At 40.9% G+C, this 14,191-nt stretch overlaps 1 protein-coding gene across 3 annotated transcripts in view; it reads right to left on the minus strand.

Annotated features, from left to right (window-relative positions):
* Window positions 1–14,191, minus strand: part of camsap2a (calmodulin regulated spectrin-associated protein family, member 2a) — a 180,468-nt gene that overhangs the window by 62,011 nt on the left and 104,266 nt on the right. For 2 of the 3 annotated variants that reach the window (XR_013887869.1, XM_080195830.1), the window contains exons 5-7: window positions 7,751–7,783; window positions 3,610–3,751; window positions 2,246–2,385 (exon numbers count right to left, since the gene is read on the minus strand). Coding sequence is in view for 2 of the 3 variants with exons in the window: in XM_080195830.1 (XP_080051956.1) it covers window positions 2,246–2,385; window positions 3,610–3,751; window positions 7,751–7,783 (315 nt within the window). In the remaining variant the exon portion in view is untranslated. The remainder of the gene's footprint in view (window positions 1–2,245; window positions 2,386–3,609; window positions 3,752–7,750; window positions 7,784–14,191) is intronic. The other variant, XM_080195831.1, reaches the window with a different exon arrangement.

Raw genomic sequence — 14,191 nt, forward strand, 5'->3', positions numbered from 1 at the left:
AGTTAACAAAAATATCATACCATAGTTTCTCACTCCCTAACTCCCATATTTAGACCATAAGATATAAGAACAACATCAAACCATTCGGCCCATCAAATCTGCTCTGCCATTCAATCATGACTAATAAGTTTCTCAACCCCAATCTCCTGCCTTTTCCCCCTTTGATTCCCTTACCAATCAAGAACCTATCTATCTCTGTATTAAATATACTCAACGACTTGGCATCCACAGCCTTCTGTGGCATTGAATTCCATAGTTCGCTACCCTCTGGCTGAAGAAATTCCTCCTCATTTCCGTTCTAAATAGTTATCCCTTTATTCTGAGACTATGCCCTCGGATCCTAGTCTTGCTTACTCATGGAAACATTTACACAAATTCTTGTTACCAGTCAATGCTAATTTCCACTGTAAATGTGTATACATTCACAGACACATACAACAACTTAAAAGTCACCCAAACTTCACAACCAAACAGGGACACAAGAATCTGGCAAGGCTCACCGAGGCTGTACCAGAATTAATCTGTTTTGACCTCCTGAATATGAAAAGTAGGGTCTGTCGTAATAGATGTTCATACTTCAAATGACAAGCTTATGTGTTTTCGTCACAAGATGTTAAACTGGTCTAGCCGTTGTCTATGAGATTGCTGAACTGCAATTTCATTCCAAATTTGATGAGCGCATTTCAGGGCTAATCATCTTTTCACACACAATACCAGCAGTACTTTTCTTTTGTCTATCTGAGTCACTGAAATTTTACATGTCCCCATGTTTCTTTTCTTGATCACAAAAGCATATTTTAAAATGCATTTCCTTTCATTTCTCACCACTATTTCTATTTCACATTTCACTGTGTAAAATTACAGACAATTTTTATGCAAAGGATGCCGATGTCAATTGTTGAGTAGCATCACACAGTGGTCTAACCCAAGTACTGCAACAACAGAGCATAAAAATCTGCAGCAATATTAAGGCTCATTTTGTCACTGCAGTGCATGAAGTGGAAGTCACTGATTGGTAAAATGTTTCAATAATCCCTTAAGCTCCATTCTTCATGGAGGTATGAAGTCTCAAAACTGAAAGAGGACGGAAAAAGATCAACTAATTTAAAGTTTATTTATTAGCGTCACAAGTCGGCTAACATTAACACTGCAATTAAGTAAGTGTGAAAATCCCCTAGTTGCCACACTTCGGCACCTGTTCAGATACACTGAGGGAAAATTTATCATGTCCGGTGCGTCTAACCAGCACTCTTTCAAACTGTAGGAGGAAACCCATGCAGACAAAGGGAGAATGTGCAGATTCCGCACAGACAGAGTCCCAAGCCAGGGATTGGGTTTCTGGTGCTGAGTCAGCACAGTAAACCACTGTGTTGTCCCACTGTGCCACCATGATGCCCCTAATACAGTAAGTCAGTACATGAAAGACATATCCAATGATCCCAAGTGAATTTGACCTAAATTCATTAATTGCAATTTCATATCTCAATCCCAGGTGGGCACAGTGGTTGAACTGTCCACTGACTAGACAGCCAATGGCAACATCAGCATGACTATTCCCAGACATACCAATGTCATTAAAATGTCAATCAGGTACATGGCTGGTCAGCATTAGGGTTTCTGGACACTGCAGATTTCCTGCCTCTGAGAGCTGTCAGCCAACCAGAGGTGTGCAGCATTCCTGTAGCAGCAGTGTCACTGGGAGTGGTGGCCACTGTTGATACTGCAATAGGCCCTTCGAAATGAAGAACATCCAAAGAGCCCCTGCAGCCAGGCCTGGCATGATTTCTACTCTAAGACCACAGTGATTGACCTACGCTCCAGAGTGAAACAGGTGAATTTACAGCTTCCCCATAATGCACTGCCACAAGCTAAATTGGTCAATTTGCTAACATTATGATGAAATGAAGCAGCCCGTGAGCAAGTAAACTCAAAATGGCACATTTGTAATGCAAGTGGCAAACCTGGATCCTCCACAGTTTCTGTCTTGGTTACTAACTTTACAAAGTCAGATGGGTTGCACAAGATCTGACGCTCAATATTAGGTTCAGTCATGTATTTGACAGCTCTGCATAAACAAGGCTGTTATCGGCATCATGGACAATTCATTGTCCTTGAACTTAACTCGACTTTTAGAGTATCATACAACAACCAATAATGCAATTAGTGAGTGCAATGGAAAAAAAATCAAGAATTCAAAACACAGAGATAAAGCACACCAGGTGTAGCAAGTTCATGTCAGTTTTACCTTGATTGATGAAGAAGCATAGAGCATGTCTTCAAGTAGAAAATGGCAGCACTGGTTCAGATATCCTTCACAGAAGTCCTGAATCAATTGCAGATTATATAGGCCATCAGCCAATGACATGGTCTCTTTCAAGCAGATATCTGAAGAATCAAACATATACAATGATTAAACATCAACAAGACTTTCCATCAGCCACTTTCGGCAATGATATTTCCGAGGAAAACCTAATAAAGAGTGATCCTTAATAGTCTAGTTAAGTTTGAGCAACCATCCATATGAATTAAAATCACAACTTCTAAATTCAATATCCACGCTTCAAGTTAAGATTATTTATTAGTGACACAAGTAGGCTTACATTCACACTTCAATGCAGTTACTGTGAAAATCCCCTAGTCGCTACACTCTGGCGCCTATTCAGGTGCACCGAGGGAGAATTTAGCATGGCCAATGCACCAAACTAGCTACATGTTGGCCATCAGCAGCAGAGACCTTTATGGGCAGAGCTCAATACAGAGTTTCTACCTGCTGTATCGTAATGGACAATTGTGAACACCATTTAATGAGACAAGGGCCACATCATTTTGGGGAAATTGTAGTTTCTCAATATAATGAATTAATGGGAAGAAATCCTTTGTATTGTATGTGTAGGAGAATTAGAAATGTGCTCTACAATAATAGTTTAAAAATAGCATAAAGAGGAAAATTACCTTTTCTGCGCTCATCAGTATGTTTGTGCTGAAGAATACATATGGAGGGGCGGGGCGGGGAGGTGGTGTAGTGTGGTGGTGGTGGTGGTGGGATATTAAACACTTTTTTTTAAAGAAATAAACAGGAGGGTACAGGGTAAGAAATTTTAAACTTCTATGCTGATAGCTGAGAAATTCTTAAACATACAGGTTCTGAGATCCTTTGGGTTATGATTCTACCACAAGATCAGTAGCAGAACTCGAAAGAAAGCCAAACTATTAACTTTTGCCATGTGCTTTAATCACTTCTCCATGGTTACACAGGTCCTTTAGCAGTCATTTACCAGAGATCTTAAATGTTATGACACTGCCTTAAGCAGAGGTGGTTCTACTTACACCATGAAACAAAGATCTCAATGTGCATTGTGGATGAAGAATAGAGTTTGGCACGTGGAGTAGTAGAAGGTTAAATCTCTGAGGAACAGGCAAATCAGGATCTTTCGCTAGCTTGGCACTCCTGTGGCCAATGATGATACTTCATGTCAAGCATCCCAACCAAAACAGTTGAGCTATGATAAAGAAGCAAGCTCCCTCCATGTTGGATCATAAGTAATGCATTAGAAGAAAACAGGATACATTCTTGGGATACTGCATCCTTTCTGAAAACTGGAGACTCACCTTCCATTCGAATAATATCCGGACAATAAAAATGGATCAATGCAGCTAATGCACAACCATCTGTGGTGTCCTTCAACAGATTTTCTACTGGTGAGATGCAGGGCAGCTGTTTGGGTAGCATTTGATCTTTCCTGTAACGTGCCTATCACCAAATAACAGAGGCAGTTAGACAAATAATTATATTTGTAGAAGGAACAGCACACAGTTAAAAAAAAACTTAAGTCCTCTTTTCTCGAAAATAATAAAACTGTGCTCACATAACATCACTGTTCTTCAGTGATCTGACACTGTGCCAATTTTAAATTCACTTCCTTTAGCATTTAGGTTTGATCATGGAAACACCCTGGCATTATAAAACACGGAGCATGTTTCCATTCTGCAATGATGCAGCAATAAACTCTTTTAAGATCCTAAGCCGTTTATGGACTTTGAATGGCAGGTATTTGGTGTTTTTTCAAAAAAACCTTTTAACAAATATATCGAAGTCTACATTCCATTGACCCACCTGCTGGTAGTAATAGTCAAAAGAGTTGTAGAGTCATGGAGCATGAAAACAGGCCCTTCGGCCCAACTCATCCATACTGACCAGGTTTCCTAAACCGAACTTGTCCATTTTCCTGCAAGTGGCCCATACCCCTCTAAACCTTTCCTATCCAGGTACCCGTCCAGCATAAAAACCATTTTTAAAAAATCATCAAAATACTGACATCAGCATCCTGGGTACCACATGAATACTCATGGTGAAGCTGAAATAGAGAGTATTGAAAATATTTGTGGAGGACACAGATGTCAGTATTCCAAAATACCTCAATTATTTTAACAAAATGCTAAGTAGAATTTAACCATCATTATACATTTTGCAAGCCTGTAATAGCAGCCATTTATAAGTTAAAAGGCAACTTTTCACTGCTATGACAGTAGGGATCACTTTTATTAAACGTGCAACAGTCCATCAAAGTACAATCGAGTAAGGAGAGTGGGATCGTGTAATTCTTTTTCCTTATGGGAATGACATTTGTGCATACGGAAATAAAATTGATGGGACCTCCAGAACTCTGTGTCTGCCAGGACTCACTTCTGTGTGAGTCTGGAGGGCTGCCATTTGATCACTTCTCCCTGTACTACATTGCTTAACACAAGGAGTCAGCTCTGAGCATCAAATGCTTAGAAAAAAAAACAATGCAATTACCCAATTTGTCTCCTAACAAACATAAACTGGGGAGAATGGGTCATTATATCCCTGCTTTCTTAAGACTAGACATGAATGGAGTAAAAGTGGTACTGGCCTGTAAACTAATGATTGTTTATGTTGCAGGTTAAATGCTGGAATGAATTATCTTACTTCTAGACAAGTTCCCCCCCAACAATACTTTTGGCCAGCAAAGTATCCCACCACATGCAAATGCATCTATAATTGCTTAAGTGGTGTTATGGTTCAGGCAGACTGAAGAAGTGAGTCACCGCTTTCTCTCTTCCAAAAGAGTCAATGGGTGGTCTTATGGCACAGCAGTAGTGCCCCTATCTCAGGACCAGAAACTCCAGGTTCAAGTCCAACCTCAGGACTTGTTGGCCACAGAGTGTTCATAACACAGTACAACGGGCTGATGATCAGCTCAGAAATTCTGCCACCATTTCTCCTACTATTCCTCAACAAGAAAAACAGTGCACTTGAAGATAAGCTAAAAAAGTGATTTGAGACACGCTTTATATGGAAGCCCAATCTTATATAGGGACACTGGCCGAATCCCACATCTAAAGTTGAGTACGAAAGCTTTACTGGAAAAGTTTCTCTTGCTGGATGTGACAAAATCATTGCAACTCAACTCTTGATATTAAGAACTGGTGATTACTCTCAAAGGAATACATATTTGACTGACAGGTGGTAACTTTGAGTTTAATTGTGAATGTTATGCAATAACCAGAACAATAAATCTATAAGTTCTGGAGATTTAGAATCCCCACAGAATATTGTATTAGTCCCTCTGACTGTCTCAGATTCCAGGAGATGTAACACAAAATAAGCTTTGTTGGTAAGCAGCCTAAAATGTACATTTTGTCACTTCTGTGCACAAAGTTTCCATTACAAATTGTTCAGCATAAATTATTGTAAAACCTAAAATAGAGCTACTCATAGTATTAACAAAAGAAATCCACATATTTCTATAAAAGAAATAAAAATGCAACATAAAAACAAGGAACATTAAAGAAATTAAAAAGGAAATAATGCAATGGACAAAAAATTGCAGGTGGCAAGGTTTCTGAGAAGCACTAATTGGCTGGAGGCAAAATTTCCACCACTCATTGAGGAGGAAGCCCTGTCTCAGAGAACTGCCAGTCACTCTGATTGATCCCAGCAGCACCATCCGGAGCAGTGGCCACTTTGCAACTACAATCTGTCGTCAGCTTCTAAGTACTGGGCACAAGAAGAGGTATGCAGGAAGGTGGTCTTGTGGCGAGTCCCGGGAGGAAAGGAAAGAGAGGGTGGTGCACTTGATGGAACTACCAGAGTGGGGGGAGAACTTGGGGAAGGGAGAGATCTTGAGGAGGAGCCCAATATATACAGCGAGCCAGTGAAGGAGGCAAATCCCGCGCCCCACCTTCCCCCAGTTCTGCCCGAGGTCTGAGCAGGGTGACCTGCCTGGCTTCCTATCAACCTGACCCCCTTCCTTACCACCCTGTCCCTAACCTCTTCCTACAAGTCTCAAAAATGAGTCTAGGCATGAAGTGGCCCTTAAGTAGTCATTAAGTGGACATGTAAGGGCCTCAATTGGGGCAAGGATGAGCAGGCCGTCTGACCCTTGCCGGCATGCATTAAAAATGAAGGCCAGTCAATGGCGGGCACTGGGATGACCAGCTGGAGAATTTTACAGGTTCTGCGCATTGCCAAGTTTCTGCCCATGAAATGATCCATAGGGTGGCAACATGAATGAAAATATCTAATTTGTCATATTTAATTCTCTACTGAATTAATTCTGAAAGCTTTCATTGTGAATTATTTATTTCAGAATTAAGTTGCTTAAATTCTTGTAAATGAGTCCATCAACTGCTCAATTAGTAAGTATACCATGTGATGCAACAAAATCTTAGTTAGCCAGGGAGTCTGGAATTTTTGCTTCTCCATTCACCAGCCCATGGTCTTCCTCCATTAAAATAAACAGACAGAAAATAGATGGTGCAAGTATAGCAACCCTGAAACAGTTCCAGCTGTAACATTCCTGGCTCTGTCCCAGGTTTTCCTGAGTCACCCAGTTTCAGAGTTCTAAGTCAAGCTTAAAGCGTCCAAACCCTCAGGGAAGATATAAATGGATATACCTTAAAAACTGACACCAAGTTCACCTTCTACCACCACTCCTGCATCATGGCTAACAATATCTAAAACAGGTAATCTGGTCATTTATCACGTGATTGTTTGTCATATCTAGTCATCTGAAAAGTGAGTACCACTTCCAACTAAGTTGCAACAGTAACTACACTTCTAAAGTATTTACTTAGCTGTGAGGTGTTTTGGGAGGTGAAGATGTTGCAAGTTCGTCATCGTCATTTTTTATATTAGAAGTTTTCTTGTTAAATTAGTTACTCTGAATTTGCACGTTACTTCCCTCAGAGAAATGGCTCAATTTGGAATCAGCCTCTGCTACAAGCCTAGGCTTTTATCTGATACATATGTTCAGAAACTGTGATACTGTGGGTCAGTTTCATTGTGGAATCTGAACACATGCAGCATATATAATGTACTAGAATTTCTAATTATCTTGCCTGTGTCTTATTGACATTTAACACTATCACAGATTGTGACCAGTGTTGTGTTTCTATTCATAAAGGTCTCTAATTACCACACATTCAATATTGACTGTCAATCAACTTGATGGATTTTAAATAATTTCTCAAATAAACAGAAACAATTCTTCAAAGAAAAAATTCTACGCTAAGGGAGGCATGCAGAAATGAAGGAAAAACTGGTCAGGTCCACCTTTAAATAAATGGACTATGGCTATGAGGGTTAATGCCAGGATATTGATGTTACATCACAGCAGAGTTAAAATAAATACAATGTTAATCAGCACAGGTTAGCACTAAAATATTGAGAATTAAATTGATTATTCACAAATACAATGGGTCACTAGTTATTGAATTCACTTACAGGAACCAGTTTCCAATACCATTTGGTAGGAGACTTCAGAGGAAGCAGCATCAAGGAAAGAGAAAGGGTTGAAGCGATGAGATAAAAAGAAAATCACAAATTTGTCAAGATCACATGCAGTACTTCAAAATCCTATGTTGTCCTTCACCTAATTTTTGAATGTTTTATTTTAGGAAAAAGATACAAATATCTTAAGAGTTTGTGAAACTTTGGGCTGGATTTTGAGGTTACCAGCAAAGCAATGGCACTGCATTGACTTCAAAGAAAGCTGCCCCAAAGATCTAATATATTATCTCTGTGATACGGTTTTCCCTTTTCCTGACAGCAGTTTCAATCTAGGGGATTCTCACCCTGCAGCAGCAGTGACATCAACATTCATAGTAAGCAGCCAAGCACATTGCACATAAACTGCAAATCAGAAAGTTAAAAGCGGTTAATATCACCTTTAATGTAAAATTTCAGAGAGCAAAATAAAGGATCATGACAGGTCAGGACAGGAGCTAAAATATCAATGTAAGCTGAAAATAAAAGTAGGAGGAATTTTTAAAATCATAATGGAGCAAGTTGTCCTTCCACAAATTCAAAATTAGCTTTCTAGGGCCAGTTAGGAAGTTTAGCATAAATTATAAAGTTAGTGCATTAGACAACCCAGTTTCACTTCATTAAACAAGGGTAACATTTTCAAAGAGAAGTGTTAAAAGTGGGAATTCCCACTGATCGTAACCTGTGGGTGCCTTAAGAGCACATCCTCTAGAGAGGTATAGAATCATGGACAGCAAATTCTGCATTTCTGTATTATTCTGTGAATGTGCGGACTCTAGAAGTTATCAGTTTCAGTGGAGTAATGGCAGTGAGCACTAATTGTCTTGGCACCATTGCCACTGCAAAGTCCTGGTCTATAAATATTAAGAGTTTGCTATTCTGAATACAGTAGTTTCATTCATAGGCATAAAAATAACGTCAGCATTACTGTTTCTCAATGTACTATTATTACAAGTAGAACTATGCAAGGAAATGAATTTAAGAATTGGAAAATATGTTGGAATTATGTCCAAGGATTTTTACAAATGAAATCTAAACATTTCACTGCTCTGTGTCATTGAAGTCTGAACAACCTTGCATTGAAACCAATGAAAATGTGAAACACATGTAATACTTGGTTACAATAAGTAACCTCCAGGTTTCATATATCAAACTACAGCCACGTCAATTTTTCTCTGACTGGCAGAGCTCCTTTGAAGGCTCAACATATAAAGGCACAATCCAACTAAACCAAACATGACAAAAGTGAAATGAGTCATTTTGAAATGATGTTTAAAAAACTCGAAAAAAAGCACTGTTTATATTAGTATGGCTACATTTCCCATCAGATCCCACCTTTGGACTTTTCCAAATGTCTTTTAAAAAAAACTGTTGGATGGCGTTTTTGTCGGAATATGATAAAAGGCTGTTGAATAAAAGGGTGATAATATTGCACAGGTGGCACTGCTCCCTGCCAAACTGTGTGCTTCAGGTGTGGAAAAATTACAACTTTGAAGCTTGCATTCATGTCCAGGAACTTCATTTATAAAGAGAAGCACAAGAATGTATAATTGTCTTCAAATTGAATGACCTACTCATTAAATCTATTTAAAATGCGAATAGAAAGCAGTTTATTAATTCAGAGAAAAACTGGTATTCCTCCGAATTTTTAACCAAAGCAAAATCTCATCCCTTAAAATTCCATGGTATTACCATAAGTCTGGCAGCTGAAGACAGCTACAAGATGCTGTGGGTCATCAGCAGCAGAATTGTATACAACCACAAGCTGCAACCTCATGGCCTGGCATTTTCCCCACTCTAACATTACTCATAAGCAAAAGGATCAACCCTCATTCTATGAAGAGTTCAAGATGGCATGACAGCAGCAGCACTGGGCATACTTAAAAATTAGGTGTTAACCCAGTGAAGCTACAACACAGGGCTACTTGTGTGCCAATCAGTGGAAGCAGCATGTGATAGACGGAACTAAGCGAATCAACAATCAATGGATCCGATCTACACTCTGCAGTTCTGCCACATCTGATCTTAAATGGCAGTGGACAGCTGATCAATCAGTTGGCGGGGGAGATTCCACAAATGTCCTCAATAACAGCCCAGCGCATCAGTGCAAAAGGCAAGACAATAATCTTCAGCCATAAGTGTCAAGTGCATGATTCTTCTCTGCCCTCTCTGGAGGTCCCCTGCATCACTGCTGCCAGTCTTCAGCCAATTCAATTCACTCCACGTGATATCAAGAAATGGTTGAAGGCACTAAATATTGCAATGGCTATGGGGCTTTGCAACATTCCAGCATAGTGCTGACAACATGTGCTCCAGAAATCAATGCACCCTTAGCCAAGATGTTCTAGTGCTATGCAACATTGGCATCTACCTGGCAATGTGGAAAACTGCCCTTTTATCGTTTCCACAAAAAGCAAGGCAAATCCAACCTGGCCAATTAACACCCGATCAGTCTACTTTTGATCAATCATAGAGCCATAGAGGTTTACAGCATGGAAGCAGGCCATTCAGCTCAACTTGTCCATGCTACCCAATTTTTAACCTCTAAGCTAGTCCCAATTGCCTGCATTTGGCAAAGTAATGGAAGGAGTCTTCTACAGTGCTATCAAGCAGCACTTGCCCAGCAATAACCTACTCACTGACATTCAAGTTTGGGTTCTGCCAGGGCCACTCAGCTTCTGACCACCTTACAGCCTTAATCCAAACATGTACAAAAGAGCTGAACTCAAGAAGTGAGGTAAGGGTAATTGACCTCAACAGCAAGACAACATTTGATCAAGTGTGGCATTAAGGAGCCCAAACAAAACTGGAGTCAATGGAAATTAAGGGGAAATCTCTCAACTGGTTGGAGTCTTACTTGGCATGGAGGAAGATGGTTGTGATCGTCAGTGGTCAGTCATTTACATCCAAGGACATGACTGCAGGAGTTCTTCAGGTAGTGTCTTAGGCCCAACCACTTCAGCCACTTCGTCAGTGACCTTCCTTCCATCATATGGTCAGAGTGGTGATGTTCACTGATTGTTCAATACCATTTGTGACTCCTCAGATACCGAAGCAATCCATGTCCAAATGCAGCAAGACTTCGACAACATTTAAGCTTGGGCTGATAAGTGGCAAGTAACATTCACGCCACACAAGTGCCAAGCAGTGATCAGCTCCAACGAGAGAATTTAACCATCTCCCCTTGACATTCAATGGCATCATCATCACTGAATCTACCACTACGTACATCCTAGGGTTACAACTGACCAGAAGCAGAATTGGACCAACCATGTAAATACTGTGACTGCAAGAGTAGGTCAGGGGCTGGGAATTCTGTGGAGAGTAATTCACCTTTTGACTTCCCAAAGCCTGATCACCACCTACAAAGCACATCAGGAGTGTGATGGAATACTCTCCATCTAAATGTATGAGTGCAGATCCAACACTGTCCAGGACAAAGAAGCCTGCTTGACTCCTCTAAGTCCACTCCTGCCATCATAGACAAACAGCAACAGTGATGTGTACAATCTACAGGATGCACTGTAGTAATTCCCCAAGGCTCTTTCGACAGTGCCGTCCAAAACCATTACCTCTACCTCTTGAAAGATAAGGACAGCAAATGTATGAGAACGCCATCACCTGCAAGTTCCTCTCCAACTCAAACACTATCCTGACTTGGAAATATGCTGCCATTCCTTCACTGTTGCTGGATCAAAATCCTGAAGTTGCCTCCTTAATGGCAATGTGGGGATACCTACACGGTGAACTGAAGCAGTTCAAGAAGGTCTCTGAAGGGTAATTAGGGACGGGCAATAGAAATGCTGGTTCAGCCAGCAATGCCCACCTCCCATGAAAAAAATGTTAAAAAGCAATGATTTTATATCTTGGCGGCCTGCTCTCCCTCCCTCTCAGGGTTAAGGAGGGAAATGAATCAAAGGACATTAAACCGGTCTCAACAGTGCCAAAACACTAAGTTCAAAAATGACCATGGGCTTTGGAAACTGCAAATAACCTAGTGGGAATACGAAGGACACATTATTTATTCATTCAATGCATTTCTAAAACACGTCCATTGATCAAAATGCACTGTAAAATTAATGTATCAACTTAATGCTGAAAGGTTGAGCTGTCACTTGCCATTGAACTGAAAGGGGGACACCAGCTAAAGTCTTTGCATTAATAAATTTTCCATAAATTATTTTTAGCTTTGTTAACCTGCATTTCAAGACTTCAGTGGTTATGGGGGGGTCAGGTAGGGAAGTGGCATCAAGGCCACAGTCAGGTCAGCTGTGATGTTATTGAATGGCTCAAAAATCTTAAAGGGCAAAATGATCTACTGCTGCTCCTACTTCTTAAGATTACTAGCTTGGCCTCTGATTGTGCTGCATTCATGGGTCTGAAACACTGAACTCCATTCCCCCAACCTGCCATCACTGTGCAAGTGATTTAAGAAAGCACATCTTGAGGTCAGTCACAGGTTGACGGCCAAGAGAATTTTCTATAGATTGGCAGCGACTTCGCAACTGTTGGGAATTTATGAGCAGATTTTGACCGCTGAAAAGCCTTATTTGGGAAGAGACCAAATTATTAAGGCCAGAGAAAAGGCCAAGAAATGGCAGGCTTCCTTTCTAAATACTTTCACGCATTGCAGGTCCTGTCTAAAGGGTGAAAGACATGTAAAGGAGACATGATTCTGCCCTAAATCCCACAGTGTGAAGAAGTTACCAGCTGCTTTGCTTTGTTAGTCATGTGCAATTTGATTGATTAACTTCAGATTACACAAACTCAGCTAATTTGTGGAACAAATCAGAACAACTGTACTTTTGATTAAATTAGCCACACCCAGCGATGACTGACTGGAAAGAACATTGTGTCAAATTCAAGTTGACATAATACAAATAGGAGCAAATTAACCATTAATAGTGTTTGTGAGTAATTTGAGGGCAATTCATACTCAAAGGAAATATCCACAAAAGCTACATGGAGTAACCAGGAAGCACAGGATTCAATTCTGCACTAACATGATGGATTACCCATTCTTTCTGTCAGTATAACGTGACATAACAAAGGAGGATAACGAAGGAGGATAACGAAGGATAACGAAGGAGGTGAAGGAAAGTGTTAAATTAAAAGCGGAGGAATTTAGAGTAGCTAAGAGTAGTGGGCGAGAAGAGGATTGGGAGAGGTTTAAATGTCAACAAAGATTGACAAAGAAGTTGATAAAGGAGGGTAGGAGAAACTATGAAGCTGGGCTAGCGCTTAATATAAAAAAGGATAGCAAGAGTTTTTATAAATATATAAAAAGGAAGAGGCTGGCTAGGGTGAACGTTGGTCCTTTAGAGGATGAGAAAGGGAACCTAGTGGTAGGGGATGGGGATATGGCTAAGGTATTGAATAACTTTTTTGTTTCTGTCTTCACGGAGGAGGACGTGAATAATTTGCCGGGTGTTAGCGATGGAAAGGTGGTAGGACTGGAGGGTCTTAATGACATTACTGTTACTAGAGAGGCGGTGCTCGACAGACTGGAGGGGCTGATTGTGGACAAGTCCCTAGGACCGGATGGAATGCATCCGAGGGTTCTGAAAGAAATGGCGGAGGTTATAGTGGATGCATTGGTGGTTATTTTCCAGACGTCGCTGGATTCCGGGGAAGTGCCGGAAGATTGGAAAACGGCTAATGTTACGCCGTTGTTTAAGAAGGGTGCTAGGCAAAAGGCAGGGAATTATAGGCCGGTTAGTTTAACGTCTGTGGTAGGTAAAATGTTAGAATCCGTCATTAAGGAGGAAATTGCGAGGCATCTTGAAGGCAATTGCTTGATAGAGCAGACGCAGCACGGTTTCATTAAAGGGAAGTCGTGTCTGACAAATTTACTGGAGTTCTATGAGGATGTGTCTAGGGCGGTCGATAGAGGAGAGCCGGTGGATGTGGTCTTTCTGGATTTTCAGAAGGCATTTGACAAAGTACCTCATAAGAGGTTATTGCAGAAGGTCAGGGGACTTGGAGTTGGAGGTAGGGTGTTAGCGTGGATAGAGGATTGGTTGTCAAATAGGAGGCAGAGAGTGGGGGTCAACGGGTGCTATTCGGATTGGCGGATGGTGACTAGTGGAGTGCCCCAGGGGTCGGTGCTGGGGCCTCAGCTTTTTACCATTTATATAGATGATCTGGAGGAGGGAACCGAGTGTAGGGTGTCGAAATTTGCGGATGACACCAAGATTGGGGGAACGGCAAATTGTGCGGAGGGTGTGGAGAGTCTGCAGAAGGATCTAGATAGGCTGGGCGAATGGGCCAGGAAATGGCAAATGGAATTTAATGTTGGCAAGTGCGAGGTGGTCCACTTTGGTAGGAAGAATGGTAGGAAGGACTATTACTTACGGGGCGAAAAACTGCAGCAGGCGATGGTGCAGAGGGACCTCGGGG

This window comes from Carcharhinus amblyrhynchos, chromosome 9 (genome assembly GCF_965287045.1).
Source record: "Carcharhinus amblyrhynchos chromosome 9, sCarAmb.v2.hapA, whole genome shotgun sequence".
NCBI lineage: Eukaryota > Metazoa > Chordata > Chondrichthyes > Carcharhiniformes > Carcharhinidae > Carcharhinus > Carcharhinus amblyrhynchos.